At 40.3% G+C, this 25,374-nt stretch overlaps 1 protein-coding gene across 7 annotated transcripts in view; it reads right to left on the reverse strand.

Moving 5' to 3' along the window:
• NFIB (nuclear factor I B) overlaps positions 1 to 25,374 on the reverse strand; it is a 226,756-nt gene that overhangs the window by 59,488 nt on the left and 141,894 nt on the right. For 6 of the 7 annotated variants that reach the window (XM_054031875.1, XM_054031874.1, XM_054031876.1 and 3 more), the window contains exons 4-6: positions 13,322 to 13,390; positions 11,255 to 11,375; positions 8,587 to 8,705 (exon numbers count right to left, since the gene is read on the reverse strand). In XM_054031875.1, the coding sequence (XP_053887850.1) occupies positions 8,587 to 8,705; positions 11,255 to 11,375; positions 13,322 to 13,390 (309 nt within the window). Of the gene's footprint in view, positions 1 to 1,675; positions 2,336 to 8,586; positions 8,706 to 11,254; positions 11,376 to 13,321; positions 13,391 to 25,374 lie in introns of those variants that run through there. The other variant, XM_054031878.1, reaches the window with a different exon arrangement.

Below are 25,374 nucleotides of genomic sequence, written 5' to 3' on the forward strand. Positions count from 1 at the left end.
ACCCTGGACAGCGAGGGCCCAGCGCAGGGAGATGCCCCCAGACAAGAGGTCTTGCAGGCCGGACTTGGCGCAGGATTGTAACCCCAATGTGAGGGCCAACACTGGGAAGAAAGGTCCTGCTATCGCCAGAGCAAGTATGTGACCCCTAGTATCACTGCAGCACAGCCAGGGCCTGGGAAGGAGGCAGACTGTTAACTTTCCTTGCATTCCAGAGACAGCTGGTTGTAATGTCCCCACGTCCACACAGTGGGGTTACTTGTTCCTATAACTTTTCCCATTTTTTCCTTATTTTTAATTAGTTGTTGTTTAATCAATTGTATTTGCTTTGAACTGTATGTAATGATCAGTGGGTCAGAGAAATGGCCAGTGCGGAGAGAGCACCCCTGAGTGGGGACAGGCTAGCCCCTGCCTAAGTGACCACAACAAGACCGTGGGTCGAGCCTCGCAGGGATCCTGGGCCCAACCTTGTCAGGGATACGAGGACTCTGCCACACTGGAGAATGGAAGGGGAGTCCTCGAGGTCAGGCAGTCCGCCAGGTGAAGAGAGTTGGAGCGAGGACTCAGATCCTTTCGCTAGACAATTCCACCAGGGTAGTGTATAACTCAGGAACATTCCCCACAATCACAGGGTCATTTCCTCACTTACACAAAGAATGAAAGTCATCTGTTCTGTGGAGTAAGCTAAGTGCAAACAATTATAACTCAGATTCGGTTACTAAATGTAAAAAAAAAGTAGCCAAGTCTAGGCATAAAATATATTTGGACTGAGCTTATAGTTCCCCCTCCCACAGGTGTACCATTAATGAAGTAAGAAGAACATGCTATTCAGAAAAATATGAGACTTTCCGGGGCGGGGAAGGGGGAGGGCTGAATGCCAATTCTTAGAGAAGCTGAAGGCATTCCACATCTCATAGGATCAGGGAGTTGTACCATTGACTTCAGTGGGACTAGACTTTCACCCTTAGCTGGTGAAACCCATTTGCATCTGCTGAAGATCTGACACTATGTTCTTATACTATTCATTATATTTTAATTTGTAATTGTCTTTTCAAAGTAACAAGTCTTTGAGAATTGCTTAACCTGTTCTGCTGAGCCCAACTATCAAAACTCAAAAGGTAAGAAGCACTTTTCACCCTAATTAAACTATTGCTGAACTTACTTCTAGCATCTGCAATTATGTTTACAAGAGACATTCCTTATAAAACGTACACTAAGGAAGCCCAAAGCAAATCAAATCCCAACTTACTTTAATACTGGATTAAATGCCATACAAGGAATGTTGATATTGAAAAATTAGGCATATTGCTTGAATATTAAACATTATCTATTTCTGCCTCTTAAGCCCATAGGGAAGTAGGTCAGAAACTGGTTGATAGTTTCTCGCACAAAAGTTTTATGCCAGTGCTATTATCACTATGATGTCAGTTTTCAGCATGATGGCTGCCAACAGACTCAGAAAGGTCAACTGCAATTAAGAACTTTGATTTAAAATACATTTCAGAGCTTATTCATGATGAAAAGGACTTCTTACCTTAAGACTGTTGAGGTTAAAGAAATGAATAGTGTTCTTTCAGTGTCAGTGTCTGACTTTGTTGCACATAATATACTTAAAAGTAACACAGAAAATCAAGATCTATGCATAAGAAATACATACATTTATTAAAGAGCACTTTGAGCTATTAAAAAGGAAATACAAAATTGGATCTAAACAAAATTCACTAGCAGGATATATATCTCAACATAAAAACATTCCTTGACATACAAAGATTTTAGGAATTTAGACTGAACTGAAAACACAGAAACATTTAACAGATATTCATCAAGGTTAACCTTATAAGATGAATGCATCTGTCAGATGGAGACTATGTATTTCTAAGGCATATGCTTTATCCTTCTGTAGGTGCACCAGGAGTTGGAAGTATTCTTGAACTCTGTCCAATATAGGCCACCAAGCAACCTAGGTGATCTGTTATAGTTCTCAATTCCTGGACAGCATTAATTACTTCCTCTTTCAATTCCCTCACTTCAGAAATTAAAATGTCAATTTTAGATAGTCCATGAGAAGAGGGCCCAAGAAGGAAAGTGCCATCAGGAAGGGGCCCAATAGGGAAGGAGTGTCCAGTGGATGAGGAAAAAGCAAGAGGGGACAAGTGTCCAGAAGAGAGATATCCAACAAAGGGGGCCTGGGCCTGAGAAGAGGAGCATCCAGTAACTGCTGGGCGGTCAACCGGTGAAGAGAGTCCAGCTGTTTCTGTTTTAATGGTATGTTGGCATCTTGATTCTTGACTGTTGGTGGATGTGGGTGAAGTGTGAGAGAGAGAACATGATGAAGAAACTGTAAAATTAAAATTTATTTCATTGTACATTGTCTTTCAGTATTTTTGAACATCTGACTTCTGCAGAATTCCACATAAATCTCTAATTGTATTGCTTAGTTATGATATGTATCATTTATTAATGTAGGTTATATATATTTACTTTAAACAATGTTGTAATACTATGATAAAAATAGATTTAAAGTATGACTTTAATTGATTTTTTTGCTATTATATTAATATACTTTACTTCCAAAATTTAGTCATACATGTATATATAATGTACTCTTCTTACATTATTCCTGTCTGATCTCATTAAAAAAAAAAATACTCAGTTACTTACCAGACAATGAATCAATGGTTTCTCCACCAGTTCTTTGTTTATCTTTAAAAAAAAATGAACTGGGGTCTTCTTAAGCCATGCCACTTCCCCTGTATAGCGACGGGTGACAGCCTGTCTGTCATGTTTTTAAAAATTCTCTTTTCCAAATGTAAGGGGAGTTTTCCACATAAAATTTTATTTGTTAAGAATTTCACAAAAATTTGCTATTGCATTTATGCATCAATTTCACTGAAATTTTATTCCTGCATCACAGAAAATCGGAGTTTTGTCTTAACACAGACAGATATTCAGTGTTCATCAAGGTTAGCCAGACAGAAAATGAATAATTGTTAGATTTTATAGTGTGCAGCCATGTTATTTTAAAACAAATATACATTTCCGAGGTAGGCTTGATTCAAAGTCCACTAAAGTCAATGAGAGACAATCAATTGACGAATAGTAATTTGCAAAAGTTCATATCTAATATGGACTTGGTATGTCACATTCCTTAAAGGTTATATTTCTAAAGGTAATATGAAAAATAGTTAGGTCTTATAAAGGAGTCTTAATCCATATATCTCTAAGATTTCATACTGGAAAGTGAGTATAATTATTATAATCGTATAGATGGGGAAACTGAGGCACAGAACACTTATGTGACTTTCCCAAGGTCACACAACAGAAATAGAACCCTGAGTTCCTTAATTTCAATACAGGGTCTGATACATTGGACTATGTTACTTCTTAATGGATAACAACTTATGCTTTTTATGACTGATGACCTCATATTAGAAAAGATCTTTGCAGTCACAACTGCATCCCAATTATTTTGGAAATCTACTGTAGCATTTCAAAGTGTTGTATTTGTTTTGGTAAGATCACGTGAAGAGTACTGTACCTCATATTTTGTATGTCAAAGCAAATGTAATACTAATTATATGATCTTTCTACAATAGTTAACTGTACAGAATGTATTTCTCAAAAGAAGACAAAGCTGTCGGGTCCATAAAAATAATTAAGAAATCATTTCCTTTTTTAAAGGAAATTTTTCAGAATCTGTTCCCCATACTCCTGTGGTAGTACATATTTCTCTAGCATTCCCAAACATTCCTAAGACAACTGAAGTAAACCACCAAGACAGCACAATGATTGCACAATGAGAAATAATGATAGGCTCGCTCTCTTTCATAAATGTTTATAATCTGGCTTCATCAAATATAAAAAGGAAACTAATTTTGAAATCTAACTTTGGTTAAAGAAAATGACTACATTTTTGCACAACAAATCCACAGTCTCTATTTACATTTTGGAGCAATTGTCTGATGGCAAGGAAAGAGCTATGTTTAGAACAATGGCATGTACAATAATGCATTCAATGTAAAAAATTAAATATGAAATGACTGGCTATTGTTTTGAACAACCCAGAGCCTCTTTGATTTGATTTTTGTTTGTTTGTTTTGGTTTAGCTTACTTATTTCTGTTCTTCCTTATATTTCCCTACATTTCACTCTTTTGGAATACTCTTGAAAATACAAATATCTTTAATATCATATCAAAGTCTCTTCAGGAATAGTGTGAGGAAAGGAGTTGATAATAGTAGTTTGCTTATACAGAAAGCTCTGTAACTGTAAAAGCAGAAGCTTTGGTGTTTTACTGATAACAAGTGAGGTGTGGGATGATGAGTTTGGTAGTAGTTTGGTGAAATTTTACTTTTTTACTTTTTTCCCCCTCACAGTTTCACAGCCAGTACACATCCTAACCAAGCTATAAATCCTCGTATTCCTCTCCCATTTCATGATGCATGCTTACACATTACAGAACTTGTGCAAAGAGTGAGGATTATAATGGAGTCATTTGCATTGTGGCCTTTGTCCATGTCCAACTGCCTCATAGTATGCATCTTGCATGGAGAATTAGAAAAAGTCATCCAAACTTCTGCACACCAAACATGACTGACAACTCACTAAGTGTTAACACACTATGTATTTATATGGTACGCACTTCAAAGGGAGTTGGGCACCTCACTCCCCTTAACACTTTTAATAAAATACTTAAGCTAGGAACTCCAAACTTGGTTCAGCACTACGGTTTTGTCACCACTGCCACCTCCAAACCCTTAGTGTTATCACCTTGTGGCTGCTCCGCAAACAGTAACACAACAAGATAGAAATATTTTATGTTAAAGAGATCTACCACCTCAGTTTCTGGAATCCACTATTGTCTTGGAGGAGGGCTTAAAGAAGATCACTGCTGGCTTAACTTCTTTCCACAGGAAGCTTCAAACACTGAAAATGTCTCATAACTAAGTACACAGAAAACTGGGTCCATTTCGGGACACAAGTTACAGAATTGAGTCCATGAAGTTCGAAATAGAGCAGGTGAAACCCCCTTTAAAGTGAAGTCAATAATGCTGTGATCTAAATTTTACCTCTGATTGTTTCGACTTTTGATCTTGTAGAAAAAATTAAAATTACATTAAAATGAAAGAAAGGCTACTTACCAGCATATGTAGTACCTCTGCATATTCACACTTGTAGGATGTGGACACTTCATAAACGAAGGATGATTCACATTTCTGGTGCTGATGAGCTTCAGGAACCTTCTAGAAAAGCAGTGCTTGTTGGGACTGTCTGAGCATTCCCTAATGACACTGGATGTTCAAAGCTGTTTAAAAAGCACCATGTGATTCTCCAACTTCCTCATTTTTTTCCACTAAACCCCAGAATTTTATGAGAATAGAATTCCATGGAAGACAGGAAAGGGTTCCTTCTTCCTTTATAATGGCACTGAGTCCCTTGGCACAGAACCCTCACTGAGCTCTGACTCTTCTTTCCTCTGCCTTTGAGCATAAAGGTGAGTAGAATCACCACAAATGCCAGACCCTGAGTGGACCTCCAGGCTTGGTACTGATAGGTGAGAGGCTTGGAATGAGGACCTCAGGAGCACTAAGCAATCTGCCCTGGCCACAAATGCCAGTTCCTGGTGGGAGCAGTTACCATCAGAGGTGGTAGCACTCACCAACTTACGTTATGTCTACACAGCAAAGAAAAACCCTGCAGCTGGCCAGTGACAGCCGACTCGGGCTCGGGCTATGGGGCTGTTTCGTTGCTGTGTAGACTGCCAGGCTCGGGCTGCAGTGGGACAATTTCACCCTGCAGGGTCCTAGAGCGCGGGCTCCAGCCCGAGCCTGGAAGCCTACCGAACAATGAAATAGACCCGCAGCCCAAGCCAGAGTTGGCTGGCACAGGCCAGCTGCGGGTTTTTCTTTACTGTGTAGACACACCCTTAGATGAGAGACAAAGTTTTCTCAGTTCTAGGATAGCCTTAGAACCAGACATGGTACATTCCCCTGACCTGGGGCCAAACACAGGCCAGGAACAAGAGGCTTCTGCTTCCCCACTTTAGAGGACTTCAAAACAGAGGCTCACTTTGCCGCAGAGGACTACATTCTTCAAGTGCGAATATGCAGGGCTACTCTGAAGAGGAATACTAGAGCATTTTCCCTAGTCATGTGGTCAATTTATGTATAGAATGAAAAAAAGACGTGCATGATACAATAATGTCTCTCATAAACAGTGGTAACAAAAGGCAGTCATGGCAAAACAGAAGTAACAATGGCCTACTCTGTCCCTGCCCAGGAATGAGGGCCTGTCCTCAGGACAGATCAGAAAGTCTGTCTCATAAGGTCTCTGTCAAAGGAAATCCCAAAGTGTGCCAGTCCTTTTGGACCTGTGGTGTAAAGGCGTGACATGGTAAAAAACAATCCCATGAGGAAATGTGAATACAGCTCTGAAAAGGCAAAGTGGCATGAGATATACCGTTCAAGCCCAATCTTTCTTTTTTAGGGTCCTTGGGGTTGGATTAGGTACAGTACCACGGAACTGAAACTTGAGACAGTCCAGAAATCTAACTACACAAAAGTATAGAAATGAAGTAAATGTTCTTTGTGAAACTACCCAAAACAGTCTTAACAACAGTAAAACTACTAATGCTATGAAAAACTATGACTAATAACAAAGGGAAGTCTGGTCAAAAAATCAAACCAAAATTCTATGCACAGAGCAAAGGTCTCCACATCTGCAGTTACCTGTGGAAAGAAAGGAATTGAGGGGGTTGGAGACTATACAGGTCAAATCCAAAATCTGGTGCTGCAGAATACAGGCTTATGCCGTCCAACAGGCACTGCATTTCTAGAAAGTTCTTGAGGCTCACTTTGCATTCTTCAAGTGGGAATATACAGGGCTACTTTGAAGAGAAACATAGACCACTTTCCCTAGTCTTGTGGTCAATTTATGTATAGAATGAAAAGAAGACGTGCAGGATACAATAATGTCTCTCATAAACAGTAGTAACAAAAGGCAATCATGGTAAAACAGCAGTAACAAAATAAAGCTACTAACATAGGGCTGTACATCCTTTTTGAGACTGCAAAACAAGTCTATTGCCCTTGCTGTCATCAGTCTGGGTATGCAAAGTCATAGGCTAAATACATACATTGCCTACATGTTCATTTTTTTAAAAAATTCAGCAGTAAATGCTGAAAATAAGAAAACACCTTACACTGACTGGAGGGGCAGGGGAGGGAATAGCAACAAAACCGAAACAGAACACGGAAAAAAAAAACATTGCTCTCTAGAAACCAATCTGAAAAAGAGAAATCAATCCCTAATTAACAAAAAGCAGAAAATATGACACTCAAAGATGAGAACAATACAAGAATTCCTCCCATCCCAATGGCAGACAATAAAAATACAGTTTAAAAAAATTTAAATAGGGGCAGGGAGGGACAATTAAAATAATGAGAGACAACAAAACAATGCAAAGGGGAAATGCAACTAAATTAATTACTTAAAACGCACCACCACCACCACAATACCTCCACCCAGACACACACACACACACACAGAGATTGGAAAAATTCTAAATGCACCACCCAAAAATAAAAATAAAAAAATAAAAGCACACCAAACAGCCAGTCAGAAATGGAGAGGTTGGAATTGACTGATGGGCAAAGGACTGAGGTAGTGGGAGCTAAATATTAGGAGGGGGAGCTAAAGAAGGAATTACATGTCTGGCTCTTTATTCTGACTTTACAAGCTGTGCTACATAGTGCATGGATGTGTCTGAAGAACTGCGCGGGGCTGACAAGCATAAAGCACAGAATCCTTTGAAAAACATGATGATTAAAACATCTACAATGCATATACTGAGAATATCATAACACATTACAGGTGTGAGGGAATTATATCTTGGCATTAATGTGAAAAGCAAGGTGACAACAGTTAACAAATGTTAAATTCGCTCCATGGTCAGTTATTTCCCTCTCTAACAAAATACTAACATTGGGATCTAATACCCTGACAAAATATTGCAACACACGTCAGAATACAGACAAAGATACCAATGCTACATCAGGATTCTTTAGCATGGACCCTGAGCTCAAACAGAATTCCATAGAAGATAATGGGACTGTGCCCAGGTACAAGGGTCTGCCTTAATGCAGAATCCCAGTGCAGAAACTGAGCTTTGGTAACTTAATATTGGCTCAACCAAAGTGTGGCAACACTTCAGTTTTACTCAGCTAAAAACTAAAGATAATGTTCAAATCCTGTTGGAATGGAGTTATTATCTTTCATGGAGTGTACACAATATCAATTAAGTTTTCAAAGAATACTTCTTGCGTAATAAATGTTTTAATAACAATAATACAATTGACTGTGTGGAAAAATGATGATTATGTGATTGTTCATGCTACTTGACTTAGGGTTTTTTTAAAAATACATTTGTTTAGAAACACTCACAAAAATTGTTGTGAAGAACAGCTAAGATTTATTCCCTCCCCCTTTTTAAATGTCATTGTATTGCAATTATGCAAAAGGAGTGTGGAAAATCTACATTTCTGATGTATGTTTGAACACTTTGGCATAAAACGGTCCTCATGTTACTCACCTTGATCTCTTTCATGCCATGTCCGACTCCCAGCAGCTGGTGAATTTGGAGATGGGTAAAAGTCTCCAGTTGGACTTGGTTCCATATTTTCATCTATGGAGATAGTTTTGGGTCTCTTGCTGTTGAAATAATAAAGGTGTTGGTATTAAGACTTATGTGCAGTTAGCATTGGTACTGCAGAGGCTATAAGGATTTAAACAAATTTTTCAACACAGAGAGTGATTAAAGGAAAAACCATAAAAACAAATTTTAAGCCTGACCCCTAACACAGGTCACACAGGTGTGTTCTCAAACAATGGTGTGTGCATTGTATATAAATATTTACATTATATAGTTGGCATGTGTGCATAATACACAAAAAACCCACTGTGGGGAGAATTTTCAATCTCTGCACGTTCTAAGGCTGGCAGCATTTAGGACCATGGCCAAATGTCCAAAACCTGCAACCTGCTGTAAAAGGGTCATGTCACTAAAATGTTAAATTCTCTGTATAATTAATTTCAGGCAAAGAAAAGCAATGGAGGAGTGTTTCTGCACCCCAGATAAGGTCAGCTAGGTAAGACTTCAATAGCTCAGAATATGCTAGTAGAAGGAAAGCTTACTTTACCCACCCCACCAGATCAGAGTACCAAGTTACTTTTCAAAGAGGCCTGCCCTGAAACACAGTCTTTTCATTTTCGGTTAGTTTAATTTAAAATGAAAGGTCTGCATTTCAAACTCCATCATTCAAAGACATTCACTTCAGTGTAGTAGGAGAAAGGCAAGTTTCTTCTTATCAACACCTTCTGAAACTTCTCAGAATAAGCAAATTTCCAAAGGAAGATGGGGAACCAGGCGTGAAGGTTTAACAATATTTAGACAATACTATGAAATAATTATTATGACAATACCATGAGGATGAATTTATACTTTTTAATTTAAAAGGTGAACTGTAAGGCTGAAAAGATAATGGAGTTAAACCCAGAAATGTACACTAAAACCCCACAATAACCAGACTGATACATTGTTAATAATAACAATGTTAGTAATTATTTCAAAATAGTAATAATTGTTAGTAATTATTTCAAAAACTTTGAAATGCCCCCCCACACACTTCCTAGTTCATTGATGATGCATAACTCTGTGGCATCACACATATGCAAGCCATGGTACCTGTGAAAATAGAGGATGCATCATTACAGGGTAGCTTCAGCAAACCAAGATATTCCAGCAGGGAAATGCAAAACTCATTAGTTTCCTGAAGCCAGAACAGGAGCCCAAGTTTCCTGGGCACAGCAGACTCTCCATTCATGCATTTCACTCCCTCTGTGATGCTCTCTGCCCCTCCTAAGACCATGTGAATGGTGCTTCACAGAGTCAGAATCCATAGACGTGGAGAGGAGTAGGCCAGAGTTGGCTGCGGCAGGGATTCAGTGGCCCCACTTATCATCCCTTGACTAGACTTGTGGAGTTTCCCAGGAAAGATAATACAACTCTTGCCTATATCACGTTCCACCAATTCCGCTTCTGTACTAGGGGACTCCCCCCAACTTAAGAGGAGGTTCTGGGGGAAGTCACAGCCAGAACCAGGTCCTGGATCCCCTCCAGAGCAGGGATCGGCAACCTTTGGCACGCGGCCCATCAGGGAAATCCGCTGGCAGGCCGGGACAGTTTGTTTACCTGCAGCGCCTGCCGGTTCGGCCCATCTGTGGGCTGCAGGAAGCGGCATGGACCGAGGGATGTGGCCATGTGCCAAAGGTTGCCATGTGCCAAAGGTTGCTGATCCCTGCTCTAGAGTCCTGTGAAGGGTGGGGACCTATCCCATGGCCTAGTCCACTGGAGCCAATCCTTCCCCTGTCATAACAACCTGGGAAGAACTCCAAGAGGAAACCACTCAAATAGTTATAATTACCCTTTGTGGGCTCCTTCAGGAGATGGAGATCTGAGTTCTGGTGCTTCATGTCCCCACAATTAAATTTACATATAACGTGGCTGATGTTTCTTTTTTTTCCGCTTCCCTATTCTATGCCTGGCCCAGCACCTTCTCACCAGCCAGTGAAAGTTTTGGAGCAATCAGGTTTTCCTCACAGAATTGTCTTACATTGTTTTCTAAAACCTGGAGAAATCAGACTGGCAGATGAGGAGATCATTTATAATTTTACCAATAGGAGCAGCAAAAGGTGAGTCTTAGCATCCTTTTAAAAGGATGTAAAACATAAGAAAAGGCAACAGTGTTAAATAAAAACAAAACTGTGCTCATCCACAGAGCTATAACTGTTCTGCCTGAGTCAGTCAGTAGTGTTAAATGCATCCCTTCTTCTTGCAAGTGTAAAATCTCTCTGTGTATAACTGAGCAGTTTTAGATGTTCTCTAATAGACCACTAGAATGTGGCTTCCTTTATTAGACTGCTAGAAAGTGGTTTCGAAAACTAGAGTGAAGTGGTATCATTTGTAACACTCTTCCCATTTACAGGAAGATATTCTTACACCATGAGTTTATTATCTACATATAACTTATAAAAATATACATACTCAAATTTATAAAAGCAACAAGAGCTCATGCAATATCACACTTTCTTTACAATATTATTAAATTGTTTTTCCAACATCATGAACCCTGACTTCACGTAGCCAGATAACCAATATTTTTGCCAAACACTAATATTTACTCTTTTAAGAATATATTTACCTGATTGGTGGAGAGGACAGTGACCTCTGTAGATTTACACCCGAATTCATATCATGGTAGTATGGCTGGCTCGGAAGCTCTCCAATCGGGAAGTTCACTCCAGTTCCCTGGGTAATAGGCGCTGAAGAATACATTATTAAGAAGAGTCAAAACTAATCTCTATATTTTTGACCATCCTTTCTATTTTAACATTTAAAAAATCTTGACATTATAAAATTTGTAACTAGTTTTCTGCCTATTGAAGAAATCAAGTACAGTCAAGTTCTGTTAATGTTTACATACCTTAAAAACAAATTAACTGCTCCCTCTGCCTCCTCCCCCCAAAATCTCTGAACATATATGCAGTTTTATTACTGTATATTATTGTTTTATCATAGATAATGTGGAAATCATGAATGGGAAAAAGTGAGAAAGACGGAGATACAAAACTGAGCATGTCGTAAAAGGGCGTGAACATCTCTGATTGCCTATTCATGCCAGAAATAGCCTTATATGGAGAGAGCATTGCACTGGTAAATTTGCTTTCACCTATGTTGCAGATATTGTTTTTGTGTACACACACACACACACACACACAGTTATCTTTACCTTTGTGTACTGTCTGTGCATTCAGCATTTTAACTTCAAAAATAATTGAATGTTGTATAACTTATCTGAAGGTTTGAATTTTTCTAACAATTACAGCATACTTTTGTTGTGGCTTGAGGTTAAACAAACACATGGGAAGAAGTCCCACAGAAACCACATACTTTTAAATTTATTATTAGAAGAGCATTATGAGGGCACTGAGAAGCAGAGGATTTGGCAACAACATAATCTTGATTTTTTTTAGATATGACCAAATGATTAAAAGTGTGTGTATGTGAGTTGCTCAGACAACACACCTCATGAGCATGTGAAACCTGTATTTCACATATGCAAATCCCCAATTTTGGAAAGAACATTCAGTGTTGCACATGCATAACTTGGATGGGCATAAAAAGTGCATGTGCCTTAATACACGGAGACTAAAGTGCACTCAGATACACATGTGTAACTCTTATTTAAATAACCATTGATGTCAGTGGGAGTTATGCACACAATTTGGCCTCAAAACTCAGTGCTAAGATAAATAACGAGCAGTTTTATTGAATATATTCCATGCACACATTATATCACATCAGTCTTTTGGTGGGGTACTTAAACTGACTTCATACAAGTTAGTCTTGATTTACAGAGATGTGAGATCAGAATCAGGTCTTTAACTTTGTTGAACTCATTAAAACTCGCAGTGTGTACTGTCCTAGCATGAACTAGCGCTAGTGTAAAATTTGCAGCAGACAGTTTTGGGGAGGTTCCTGGAACATTCAACCATTGCAGTTTTAGTTATAAACTCCATATTCATCACTGTTGTTGTTTCTAAACAAGTTCTGAATTTGTATTTTTGTTCACTCCTTTCAAAAAGAAGTCTTAAACAAAAAGAAATGAACAAAATTTACATTAAATACAAGAAGGAAGTATACCAAAAACAGGAGTAAATAAAAACAATATCTGGATTATAGATTATTCTTATACCATATTAAGATTTTCTATGAATTTGTATGTATGTGACAGAGAGAGAGACTACCACGGTCTACATTCAATTAGTTATACTCCCTATTCTTGCTATGATGTAACTGTCCTTTAAGGTCATGAGATTGGAGCAAAGTAAAAGAAAAGAGACATCTGATGGTTTAGCAGAATTCCAAAGATGTACAGAGGATAGAATGACAGGGAAAAGTTGCAAATGCATGAAAGAACTTGTTTCATTATCTATGGTAATTTTATTGACATCACTTCATTGAGTCATGCACAGCAAATGGATTTAAGTTCTTAATAAGATGTTTGATTCAGAATTTGAAAAAACAAAGAAAGCCTTTTACCTGTTTTATTATAAATGTATGCAAGATGCACTGTGACATCATGCACAAGGTTAAAAGCATTTTCTTCTTGTCTTAGGGCGCAAAGCAAATTCCATTACAGTCAATTGAGTTCAGTGGACTATATATTAGGCTATTTGCATGTGTTAAATACAATGTGTTAACTTACTTCTGGACACTCTCACAAGTTCTGACACATTGAAGACTCCAGATTTTACAAAACTATCCTCAAGGTACCCTGAAAAAGATCATAACACTGTTGTCAACTAACTTTCTTAGAAATACAAAAATATATACACCATCTAATAGCAGAATCAACAAAGAAAAGTCCAAAAATTAGACCAAAACATGATGACAATAGTTCACAGGATGGGATGAGAGTTGAAATCCAGACTGTTGTGTGCAAAATTTAGATTCCATACAAGACATTCCTCAATATATCGATGGAAATTAACAACCAATATATTGAAATTATAGTTAATCAACTGGGAAAAGTATATAGCAACCTCCTTTCATTGTTCTTTTCTATTTGACTGACAGTCAAAATAAGAAGAGATTGGAACACTTTCTGTTGGATCAGGCAATTTGGTAATGAGAGATTAAACTATGCTGGGTAAGTTTCTGGTTTGGAATCTAGGCCAAGATGGCAGTGACTACAAATAACCATTTTAGGACCTGATTCTTCCCTTTTGAAGTCAATGTGAGTTTTGCTATTGACTCAAATGGGAGCAGGGCCTTTTAGATGTTCAGTGGCCAATGTGAAATCTGTTGGGTTTGTTAAGTATTTATCTAGAGGTTAAAACACAGATTTAAGAGCCCAACTTTAGGCATCCATTTTGAAAAATTTGGCTTCTATATATCTATTTATATTGAGAGAGAGAGAGATGATTCTCTCTCCCCACAACTGAAATGCGGTCACGCCAGGAAATGATGCAGTGAAACAACACCTAAAATCAAACTCAAATTAGCATCATCCTAGTGATGAAGCTACAAGATGTAGAATCAAGAAACCAAGGTTTTCTTTGGACGTCTTCTATCCAAGTACTAACCAGGCTCGCCCTGCTTAGGTTGAGATCACATGGGATCACAGCCTTTGGAGGTATAGATGCAACCCCTCAGGCTTTTCGTTAGATTTACAGGGGGTCATAATCCACTTGTAACATGTATATAGCTTCTGTTAACATTATTAGGAGTTATGCCTGTGCAGAGAGAGGAGAATACCTTACATTTTACTCTGTACTGCTTAATATAGTCTACACAAAAGAATGTGTTCTCCATTTTCAATTAAAAATGCATTTTGCCCCAGATGTTTTTAAAATTTTACGTACATCATCATAATTCACATCCTATATGGCACCATATAAAGCCAACAGCATATATAAGCAAGTGCTCCTAAAACAATTTTTCCTGTTAGGTAATGTATTAGCAGCATGAACTGGTATTCCCTATGTTTACCATGGGTAATACCACTAACACAGTAAATACCTTACATAACAGTAAAATCTTAAAAAGGAACTTTTAAACGTATCCATTGCAGTTCATAGTTGATGGCAATCAAATTATCTGGAATGTGTGTAATGTGATAAGAGTTGACAATTTTCCTTTAATATATCTTTTAGAAACCCAGTACTTTCCACCTTCAGGTAAGTTAGCAATACATTAACAGCTGCTAAAGTCAGAAAAGTGATTGTAAAAGTGGCATACCTTACTCCCTGGGTGCATTCGGAATAATAGTGCTTATTTTTCTTTTAGGGTGGGGAAGCTTTTTTAACAGATTTAAAAATTTTATTAAGATGATGTTAAAAAAAATAGTGAACAGAGTTTGAGCATAGAAGTTTCTGGTTATCACGGAATAACATACAGATTATAGAGGGTGCAAAGTTTGGTTTAAGATAGGGTGGCATGAGGAATACATAATCTGCAATATCCCCGATTGGGGGTAAAAGGTTGATGGGTCAAAGTACATACATTGAGATATGAGGGTTCACTCCTGCTAGCAGTGGCTGAGTGGTTAACATGTTGACTACAATCCTAGCGGTTGTATGTTTGAATCTTCCTTGATTTCACACTGAAAAGCCACCTATAGTAAACCCAGTTACAAAATAGGTACCTGATCCATCAGGTTAGGGCAGTCAAAGGTGGTCAGATTAGATGCTGGCCACATCATCCCCTTGTGTAATGCTGGCTATGAAATTGACATGCCTTAACCCACATAGACTGATGAGCCACTGGCGTGGGGGAACTTTGACTCCTGCTAGCTCTGAAAGCCAGCTGAAGTCTATTCTGGCTCACCTAAGGGCAACCGAATTGTTAACCAATGCATGTGTAAAGAGTGCACTTCACAGGGCAAGCTGAAAAGAGTGAACACATCCAACTGAGCTCAAACTGTATTATTGAGGCCTACCATCTTTGCTACACTATTTGTTACACCTACTAGCCAGGGTGAAAAACAGCAAATAGCCACACTTTAAAGGAAATGAATTTCAAATGGTAAAAGCTACATGGACTAATCAATCTCAAACTTCAGAACTGAAGACCCATTGTCAGTGAGTGCCATTGCAATACACAGCCTCGCAGCAAGCATGCCCTGACACTGTCATGATGTTTCAATCCTCAGGTTACATCAATATATGTCACTGCATCTCTTTATTGCCATACGTGATGAAATAGCCCTGTAGGTCTTTCCTTCTCTCCAAGCTACTTCCTTTTACCCTCCCCGCTTTTTCTCTTTTGACAGCTTCTCTCTGTTTCTCTGCTCCTTCCCCGCTTCTCCCACTCCCCTGAATGCTAGAGGAAAAGTATTTTTGCCATTCTACTCATCACTAGGGTCCTACCAAATTCACCGCCATGAAAAATGCATCACGGACCGTGAAATCTGGTCTCCCACTGTGAAATCTGGCCTTTTGTCTGCTTTTACCCTATACTATACAGATTTACATGGGGAAACCAGTGTTTCTTAAACTGGGGGTCCTGACCCAAAAAGGAATTGCAGGGGGGTCGCAAGGTTAGTTTAGGGCGGGTCGCGGTATTACCACCCTTACTTCTACGCTGCTTTCAGAGCTGGGTGGCCAGAGAGCGGCAGCTGTTGGCCAGGCACCCAGCTCTGAACGCAGCACCCACCAGCAGCAGTGCAGAAGTAAGGGTGACAACACCATACCATGCCACCCTTACTTCTGTGCTGCTGCCTGCAGAGCTGGGCTGCTGGAGAGCGATGGCTGTTGACTGAGGGTCCAGCTCTGCAGGCAGCAGTGCAGAAATAAGGGTGACAATACCATACCACGCCATCCTTACTTCTGTGCTGTTGCTGGTGGCAACTCTGCCTTCAAAGCTGGGCTCCTGGCCAGCAACTGCTGCTCTCCAGCTGCCCAGCTCTGAAGGCAGCACCACTGTCAGCAGCAGTGCAGAAGTAAGGGTAAAGGTACTGCAACACCCCTCCAATAACCTTCCGACTCCTCCACAACTTCTTTTTGGTCAGGACCCCTACTAGTACAACACCGTGAAATTTCAGATTTAAATAACTGAAATAATGAAATGTATTATTTTTAAAATCCTATGACTGTGAAATTGACCAAAATGGACCATGAATTTGGTAGGGCGCTACTCATCACTGATTGCTTATAAGAGGAGGCATTCTCTCTTTCATCTTCTGCCCTCCTCCTACCCCCTTTGGTTTCTGTTGGAAGGAAAGGAGGGAGTATCCTGTCAAATCTTTATTTCCCTCTGTGACAGGGAGTAAATAATTTCCTTTCTTCCCCCACTTTCCTTTTTAATATTACAAAGGGCAACTTGGACAAAGGGTACACAAATTGTTCCAGCATTTGCCATCTTTCCCTCCCCGGCCTCTCTTTCCTCTTCCTGCTTCCTTTCTCCTTAGAAAGAAAGTGTCAAGTGAATTGAGGAAGAGAAAGAAGGTCTAACAAAAGTAAGAGAAACATCCTTTGTTTGTTTCTCCCTAAACAGAAAGTTGATTGGCAACATGCTAAAATCAAGTTCAGAAAACAGTAGACAATCTTTTTATCCCTAAAAGGGCAAGACTGCAGTCCAGCCCTACACAGTTGGTCAGGAGGATAAGGGGAAGTACACACTCTCCCACTCCCTGCCCAGCCTCCCCACATCTCAGGTGCAGGCACAGAGGGACAGAAAGGAGTGTTGCCAAAATTTGTATTTCCACTGTAATATGATTTTGGACTTCTTGCAATGATGTGACAAACTTTAGTTATCATGCTATCAAGTCAAGAGATCATGAATTCTGGGTCCCAGATCTTCCACTGACTCATGTTAATATTTTTCTTCCCTTCATAGCCTTTATTATGAGCCAATGTCTCATACTGGAACATAGGGGTGTGACTATTACTCACTCATAAAATGCAAAAGATCATTTCAGGCACAGCTGGAGAAAAAACCCAACTCTCATCCACTTTGCCACCGTCTTTCAAAAGGAACATGGCAACTTAGATTTGCTTCTGTAACCCACAGTAACATAGTGTGACTTTGTCTCACGTTTCAGCAGTTCAACCATATGAGGTTTATGACTCTGCTAATGCTCTGCTAATGACTTGTCTTCACTGCAGTGTAGATGAAGGTACAACTCAAGTTTTATCCCTAACCTGACTCCTGGGCACACACAAAAATCTCTAGCTCAAGTGGTGTTTTAAATTCAAGCCCAGGCGGCCTGTCACGAGGTGTAGGTTGAAGTCTGAGTGCTGCTGACACTCAAGCTAGGAACACAACGGGACTCAGCTACTCTCTGCTGCTAATCCAAACATTGTGTGTGGCTGAGGAGCTGTTTTGCAGTGTGGCTGCTCTCACTCAAGCAAGGTTAACTTGAAAGGAGTTAACTTGACCGAACATTGCAATAAAGACAAACCCCAAGGCAGCTGGTTCTTTAGCTGCCACATCACAAACTCACTACCATGCTTTGCACTACATTTTAAGCAACATACACTGAGCAGAGAGTGGGTGAAGAGAGAGCAAGGAATAGGCAGGCTTGACGCCACACATCCCAATACACTGACTCAGCACGAAGGGAAGGTGGAAGGGAGTAATCTGCTACGGGTAAGGGGCAATAGCAGATTACTTTCCTCTGCAAGTGAGTCAGGAGCAGAGAAGAAACTGTGACTCAGTGGCACAGAGACTCACCACCCTTTACAGAGCATTGTCCATAAAAGCACAAATCAAGCCCCTATATTGCAAAGTGACAACCCAGCTATCTTCCACCCTGGCTAGTAAGCTTAAACCCTCAGCAAGTTGAAAATAATTACACATACACACTTTACCTGGCACTAAAGAAATTGAAACAAAACATGCAGATTTTAACCCCCTGAAGCAACTTAAAAAACAGACTGAAATTTCTCTATTTAATAAGACATAAAATATTGTAAAAAACTTGGCAGTGAAACAAAGCCATACTAAATATTTGATTTTACAGGCACTGTGCTACGTTAGGTTTTATACTTCATTCTGAGCATTATGTTCAAGCATGCAAGGTGGATTCCAATGGTTCCTCTGAGTATAGGAAAAATAAGCACAGTATGTTTAATTCTAGTACCAGTAGAGTTCAGTGGTTTTAACTAGTTAGGAAGTAAATCCGCTGTGGATATGTTATAGAACAGTTCTTGGCTTCCAGATATGAGATACAAAAATATTTTGTGCTATTAAATTGTTTTAATTTTTTGCAGAAGCAGGCACTATAAATATTATTACTATTTGCATTACTGTAGCATTTGTGAGTATTAGTCATGGACCAACACCTACTAGTTAGATTAGGGTTACCATATTTCAGCGAGCAAAAAAGATGACGGGAGAAGCCCCGCCCTAGCCCCGCCCCTGCCCCTCCCACTTCCCGCCCCCCCTGACCTCCCAACCCTCCCCCCGTTCCTTGTCCCCTGACTACCCCCTCCTGGGACCCCTGCCCCTAACTGCCCCCCAGGACTATCTAAGCCTCCCTGCCTCTTGTCCCCTGACTGCCCCAACCTTTATCCACACCCCCACCCCCAGACAGACCCCTGGGACTCCCACGCCCCATCCAACCACTCCCCACCCCCTGACAGCCCCCCCCCCAGAACTCCCAACCCATCTAAACCCCTCTGCTCCCTGTCCCCTGACTGCTCCGATCCCTCTCCGCACTCCTGCCCCCTGACAGCCCCCCCCAGAACTCCCAACCCATCTAAACCCCTCTGCTCCCTGTCCCCTGACTGCTCCGATCCCTCTCCGCACTCCTGCCCCCTGACAGCCCCCCCCAGAACTCCCAACCCATCTAAACCCCTCTGCTCCCTGTCCCCTGACTGCTCCGATCCCTCTCCGCACTCCTGCCCCCTGACAGCCCCCCCCAGAACTCCCAACCCATCTAAACCCTTCTGCTCCCTGTCCTCTGACTGCTCCGATCCCTCTCCCCACTCCTGCCCCCTGACAGCTCCCCCCCAGAACTCCCAGCCCCCTACCCCCCTGTTCCTTGTCCCCTAACTGCCCCCTCCTAAGACCCCCCCCCAACTGCCCACCAGGACCCTACCCCCTACCTGTACCCTGACTGCCCAAAACTTTCTCCACTCCCCCCAAAAAGCCCCCCCCCGTTTCTTGACTGCCCCCTCCAGAACCTCCCTGCCCCTTGTCCTTCCCCCCTTACCCTGCTGCTCAGAACAGGGTGTTGGGCTCTGTGCGAGCCGGACACGTGGCTGAGCTCCCCAGCACAACAAAACCCGGTCCCTGGCCCGGACCGGGTTGCAGGAGAGAGCTGCCCTTGTATCAGCACAAAGTGCTCTCGCTCCCGTTTTGCTACGCTGCATGGCAGTAACCGTTCCCAGTTGCAAAAGGGGAGGGCTGCACTTTGTGCTGAGACACTTGCTCAGAATGCAGGGCGGAGCTCCTCTCCAGCTGCTCCGGAGTCCAGCCCGGGACTTCGCTGCAGCCCTCCCAGCCGCTCCGGGGGAGGGGGGAAATCCCGGACATTGTGAGTGCTTTACAAATTCCCCCCGGACGCTATTTTTAGCACAAAAAGGAGGACATGTCCGGGTAAATCCGGACGAATGGTAACCCTAAGTTAGATGCTGTATAAACACAGAACAAAAAGACAGTCCCTGTCCCAAGGAGCTTACAATGTAACTATAAGATGAGAGACAACATATAGATACAGAGAAAAGACAGGGGCGTACAAGTAAACAATAAGACAATATTGGTCAGCATAATAAGCAGTGGTCTCAGCACACCAGGAGCCTAACCATTGTCAAGGTTTTTTGTAGGCATCAGGCGAAAGGAGGGTTTTGAGAGAAGATAATGCATTAGTTTTGTGGGTGTTTATGGGAAGCTCCTCCCAAGTGGGAGAGTGAGTTTGAGAGAGACAGAGATATATAAATCGTCAGTATGGAGATGGTAGTTGAATTTGTGTTTGTAGAGGAGAATACCCAGACATAAAGTGTTGAGGGAGAAGAGAACGGGACCAAGGACAGAGCCTTGTAGAATCTGCTCAGAAATCTGGAGAGCAGACGAGGAGGATTCTCTAGTCTAAAGGACGTATTGAGGGAACGAATAGAGAGGTAGAAGGAGAACCAGGAGTGAACAGAGTCATAGAAGCCAAGAGAGAACAAGACTTCAAGAAGAACATGCTCAACTGTCTCAAAGGTGGCTGACAGGCTAAGGAGGATGAAGATGAGGATGAGGATGGTTTTGAGCTTTAGCTAGGAACAGGTCATTAGACACTTTATGAAAGCTGTTTCAGTGGAGTGCAAGGAGCAAAACCTGGATAGGAGAGGGTGTCAGATGGAACTGGAAGAGGAGAACTACAGACAGTGATATGATAAAAGTAAAATGCAGTATGCAGCACTTGAACATTGGAGAACATTTGATTTTAGTAGTGTAAGATACCACCTTTCACTCTGGAATTCTGATCTCCCTACAGAATAGCACTTACTGTTCTTATTTCCATTATAATCTTGTGTGCAAGAAAAAGATATACAATATGGGGTTATTTTAAATTACATTATCCCTGAAGCACAGCCTGCATTAACACAGTAAAGATATTTAAATTAAGATTCTTGTTAATTTTTTCTGAATTCCTCAAGTACAGAACCTACAATAACACCTCCCCATTCCTTCTTAAAATATTTAATATCTGTTTTGATGTCCACAGTAACAAATGTCAGTCTTTGATGTTTAAACCTGATATGAACATGTCATTTCTAAACCTTCACTTTGCTTGAGAGATAATGTACTCTGTAGAATTACATTTTATTAATTATCATCATTTTTTAAATTTGACTCTAGTACAGAGAAAGAATCTGACTACCAGAAATGTATTTTTGTTGTAATCAGTGGGTCAGTCAAAAGAAATGCTTCCATAAGCTTAAACCAGTTTGCTGGATTTATTTTTTTTTCCTTTTATTTTATGAGAGAGAAAACCCATCGTCTCTCATTACCTTGTTTTGCATAGAAGACATTCCAGAGAAATAGTTTTTCCAAACTTAATACTACAATTATCAGACTGGGCCATTGTGGATAATGGGCAAAGGGCCAAGAGGTGTATGCACCAACCTTTGGGCGACAGGATCTGAGCAAGTCATCCTAACATAGCCTGTACACATGCAGTATTTGACAGCAATGTGCTTTCTCTAAATTTTGAAAAAGCAATTTGTGTTCATCACCTTCACACACACCCAAATGCTGAATTATTGATTCCAGTTTTTAAATAATTAAGATTTAAAAATCAAAGTGTTCTTGAGGCATATATATTTAAAAATCGTTTAGTTTTGCACTAACTTGTGCTGTACAGGCCTAGTTCTCAAGTGACTTCAAAGCTTACCTGTCATGTCTGGTTTTACAAATCTTTAACCAGTCCTTTTAGTGTCTTTTGATTTCATTATACTTTTATGAATAGAATGCCTGTTTATACTCTGTTGTATACTGTCTAATGCCAAAGTCTAAAATTGCTTCTTGGTATCACGAAACACCGTATTTTTTCATTTAAACCATCGTGATGCTGAACAATTCATAAAGAGTAAGTAGGGATCCAATCAATATACTTAAATGATTTTTTTTAAATCATAAATATGTCGTATTGTGACACGTTTGTGTTTTTAAAAAGGGGAAATATAAGGTAATATCAGAAAAACTTCTTAGCAGGGCGATCAATTAGGCTGTGGTTTCACTCTCCAAGGGAAGTGAAGGAAGCCCAAGCGTTTGTAAACACTGGACACAACACTAGAAAATGTGCTCTAGGAAGCCCAGCAGGGAGTGATTTTATAATATAGGTAATCTAATATGCTGGATGGTCTAATAGGTCTTTTCTATCTCTACAGCTCGCATGATTTCAATAAAACTTGGCACTTCTATTGGTCCTTTCATCAGAGAATCAGATTCCTTACCATGAGTAATATCTCACTTCTCCAGGGAGCCCATTCATTTCAATGGGACTACTGGGGGCATACGATATTACTCAATGCGAGTAAGGATGTTGCCACATAAGCCTGGTAACACTATGGAAAGTAGGTCATGATAAATAACATTAAAACATTGTACTGCTTATTTCTGATTCTTTTATTAGTGTGTTTTCGTACAGTACAGTAACAAACATGCTCACAAGGAGTCTGAGTTTCTCACAGGATAGTGGCGGAGGGGGGATGGAGGGGAAGGGAATGATGCGAATACTGAAGCAGCCGACTAACTCAGGGGTAGGCAACCTATGGCGCGCGTGCTGATTTTCAGTGGCACTCACACTGTCCAGATCCTGGCTACTGGTCCAGGCGGCTCTGCATTTTAATTTAATTTTAAATGAAGCTTCTTAAACGTTTTAAAAACCTTATTTACTTTACATACAACAATAGTTTAGTTATATATTATAGACTTATAGAAAGAGACCTTCTAAAAACGTTAAAATGTATTACTGGCACGCGAAACCTTAAATTAGAGTGAATAAATGAAGACTCGGCACACCACTTCTGAAAGGTTGCCGACCCCTGGACTAACCAATGTTAGTTGCAGAAGTTGAATGCAGCAGGTCCTGTCTACATTACAAATATAACTAAGTCAGGGGATTGGGTTACAATATGGCTGCCCCTGACCTGGTTACATGGTTAAGATTGAGCTTTTACTAGAAACTGCAATTGTGTTGTAACAAAGTCAGGGGACAACCGTGTAGTAACCCAGTCCCTTGACCCCCACGTTGTAACTGGGCCCCTGACCTGACAGGATTCATAGTATAGCTGGGGTCACACAACAAAACCTTAATATGCTGCTGTAATTCCAAGAAGGGAAAACTCACTTTAACTGAATGAAGCACTGCCATCAGATTGATTGCCTTGAAGCCACAGCAAGAAATGCAAGGAGAAGGAATAAAACGTATGTATATAGCATCTTTTGTCCCCAAGGATCCTGAAGTGTTTCACAAACTACAACCACAATTTTAAAAAATGGGTCAACTGGAGCTAGGTGTTTAGCACTTTAAAAATCAAGATTACTGATTTAGTGCCTAAATAAGAACTTAGCAGTCTAACTTTAGGAACCTATTTTTGAAAAATGTTAGATTATGTATCTCTAGGACTAGGAATCATTTTACCCACCACATCAACGTGGTCACCTCTGGAGTAAAAGTCAGTAGCAATTTTACAATACACAGCAACATTAAAGAATAGATTAGAAAGTAAGGGTACCATAACCAGCTGAAAATATAGGGGGAATTTACAGGCTAAAACTCCTATTCTTGTGAAAAGTGTCATGGAATTGATGAAGATTATACATTGTCAAGACCTCATTTTAAAGATGCCACCCACCAGATGCATACTGCCCCATAACGCCATGCTGCAACACTGGTACAGTACTGAGAGGTTCAGAGAGAAGAGTATCACCTTCTCAGGGTGCCTTCAGAGAGAGAAAAAAAGGTATGTTCTTGACTTGGGTTAGCTAAATTTTAAAATAGTAGTGAAGCCACAAGAACTCAGCTTTTAAGTCAGGTTAGCAGTGTGAGTTAAAGCCTAGGTTAAACTTGAGCTGCTAACCCAAGTTAACAGCCGAGTTCTTCGCTTCTATTTTAACCCAGGTTAGCTAACGTGAGTTGAGAACATACCTTTTTTCCTCCCTCCTCCCAAGTGAAGATATGCCCTCCATCACTGACATTACCACTTGTAGCATTCTGGGAAGGGAAAGTTTCCAAAAATGTCAAGCCCTGACCAACCCAATCCTTGCAACTTATCTTGAAGCTTAACTTTAAACTGATCAAGATCACAATCTGAGATGGTATGGCTGCAGGCACACAGGAAAAAGCAAGCACATACATATTAAAATATTCACTCCCAAGTTGATAAAGCCGAATTCAAAACAGTTCTGATAGCATTTGTTTGTTTCAATAAAATTCTGCCTAATACCCTAAACTAATATTATGGCATCATTGCTTGCTCAAGAAAAGCTGCTTACAGTGGGGAGGCAGGGGAGTTTTACAATGAAACTTCTCTTCTATTCCTATTAATTAGAGGGTCAATTCCTCACCCACAAGAGGGTAACTTGCAATACAATAAAAATAAAGCAACCATCTGTGCTCAGAGTCACCCAGAATTCAAGGAAATTTGCTGATTAAATTTTGAAAAGATTTGTAAAGGCTGAGATCACCTGTTCTTTAAAGATTAATTCTGAAGCTGTATGTTATAAAAATGAAATCACCAAATTCTTCTTTCTAAATGGCTAATAATGGAGAAATTATTATAAAGGATTTAGGGCCTGATCCAGGGGAATATAGTCCCCATGGCTGCTGACCCAAGGAAGTGCTCAGACAGCCTGATAGGCTCTGTAGCCACAAGAGATATTTGCATAGTCAGAGGTTTGCCCTGCCAGCACTAATAGGAATAAAAAGTGGTCTCTATTCCCTCCCGGCCTTCAGGTTTTCCTACAGTCCCCATCTTTCTTGGGTCCTCAAAATTTATTTACAACCCTGCATTTGATTTAATTTCTATATCCCAGGAACCTGGGGAGGAAAGAATAGAATAGTTAGCTATTTTGCTATGTTAATATTGCTGGTTATTATTTATTTATTTTTATTTAACATTTTTTTAAACTCCCATACAAAAGCTCTTCAGGCCATAGCAATAATTACATTTATAATAACCACTCAGCAATATTGATACTAATGTACAAGTAAATCAACTCTGCTAGCCAGCAGCCTTAAATAACCAAAGAGAGTAACAATTTACTTCATCCAGCAATCTGTAAGAATGGAAAAACTCCAGAAACGCTTCTATACAGAAC

The sequence above is a fragment of the Malaclemys terrapin genome, chromosome 6 (genome assembly GCF_027887155.1).
Source record: "Malaclemys terrapin pileata isolate rMalTer1 chromosome 6, rMalTer1.hap1, whole genome shotgun sequence".
NCBI lineage: Eukaryota > Metazoa > Chordata > Testudines > Emydidae > Malaclemys > Malaclemys terrapin.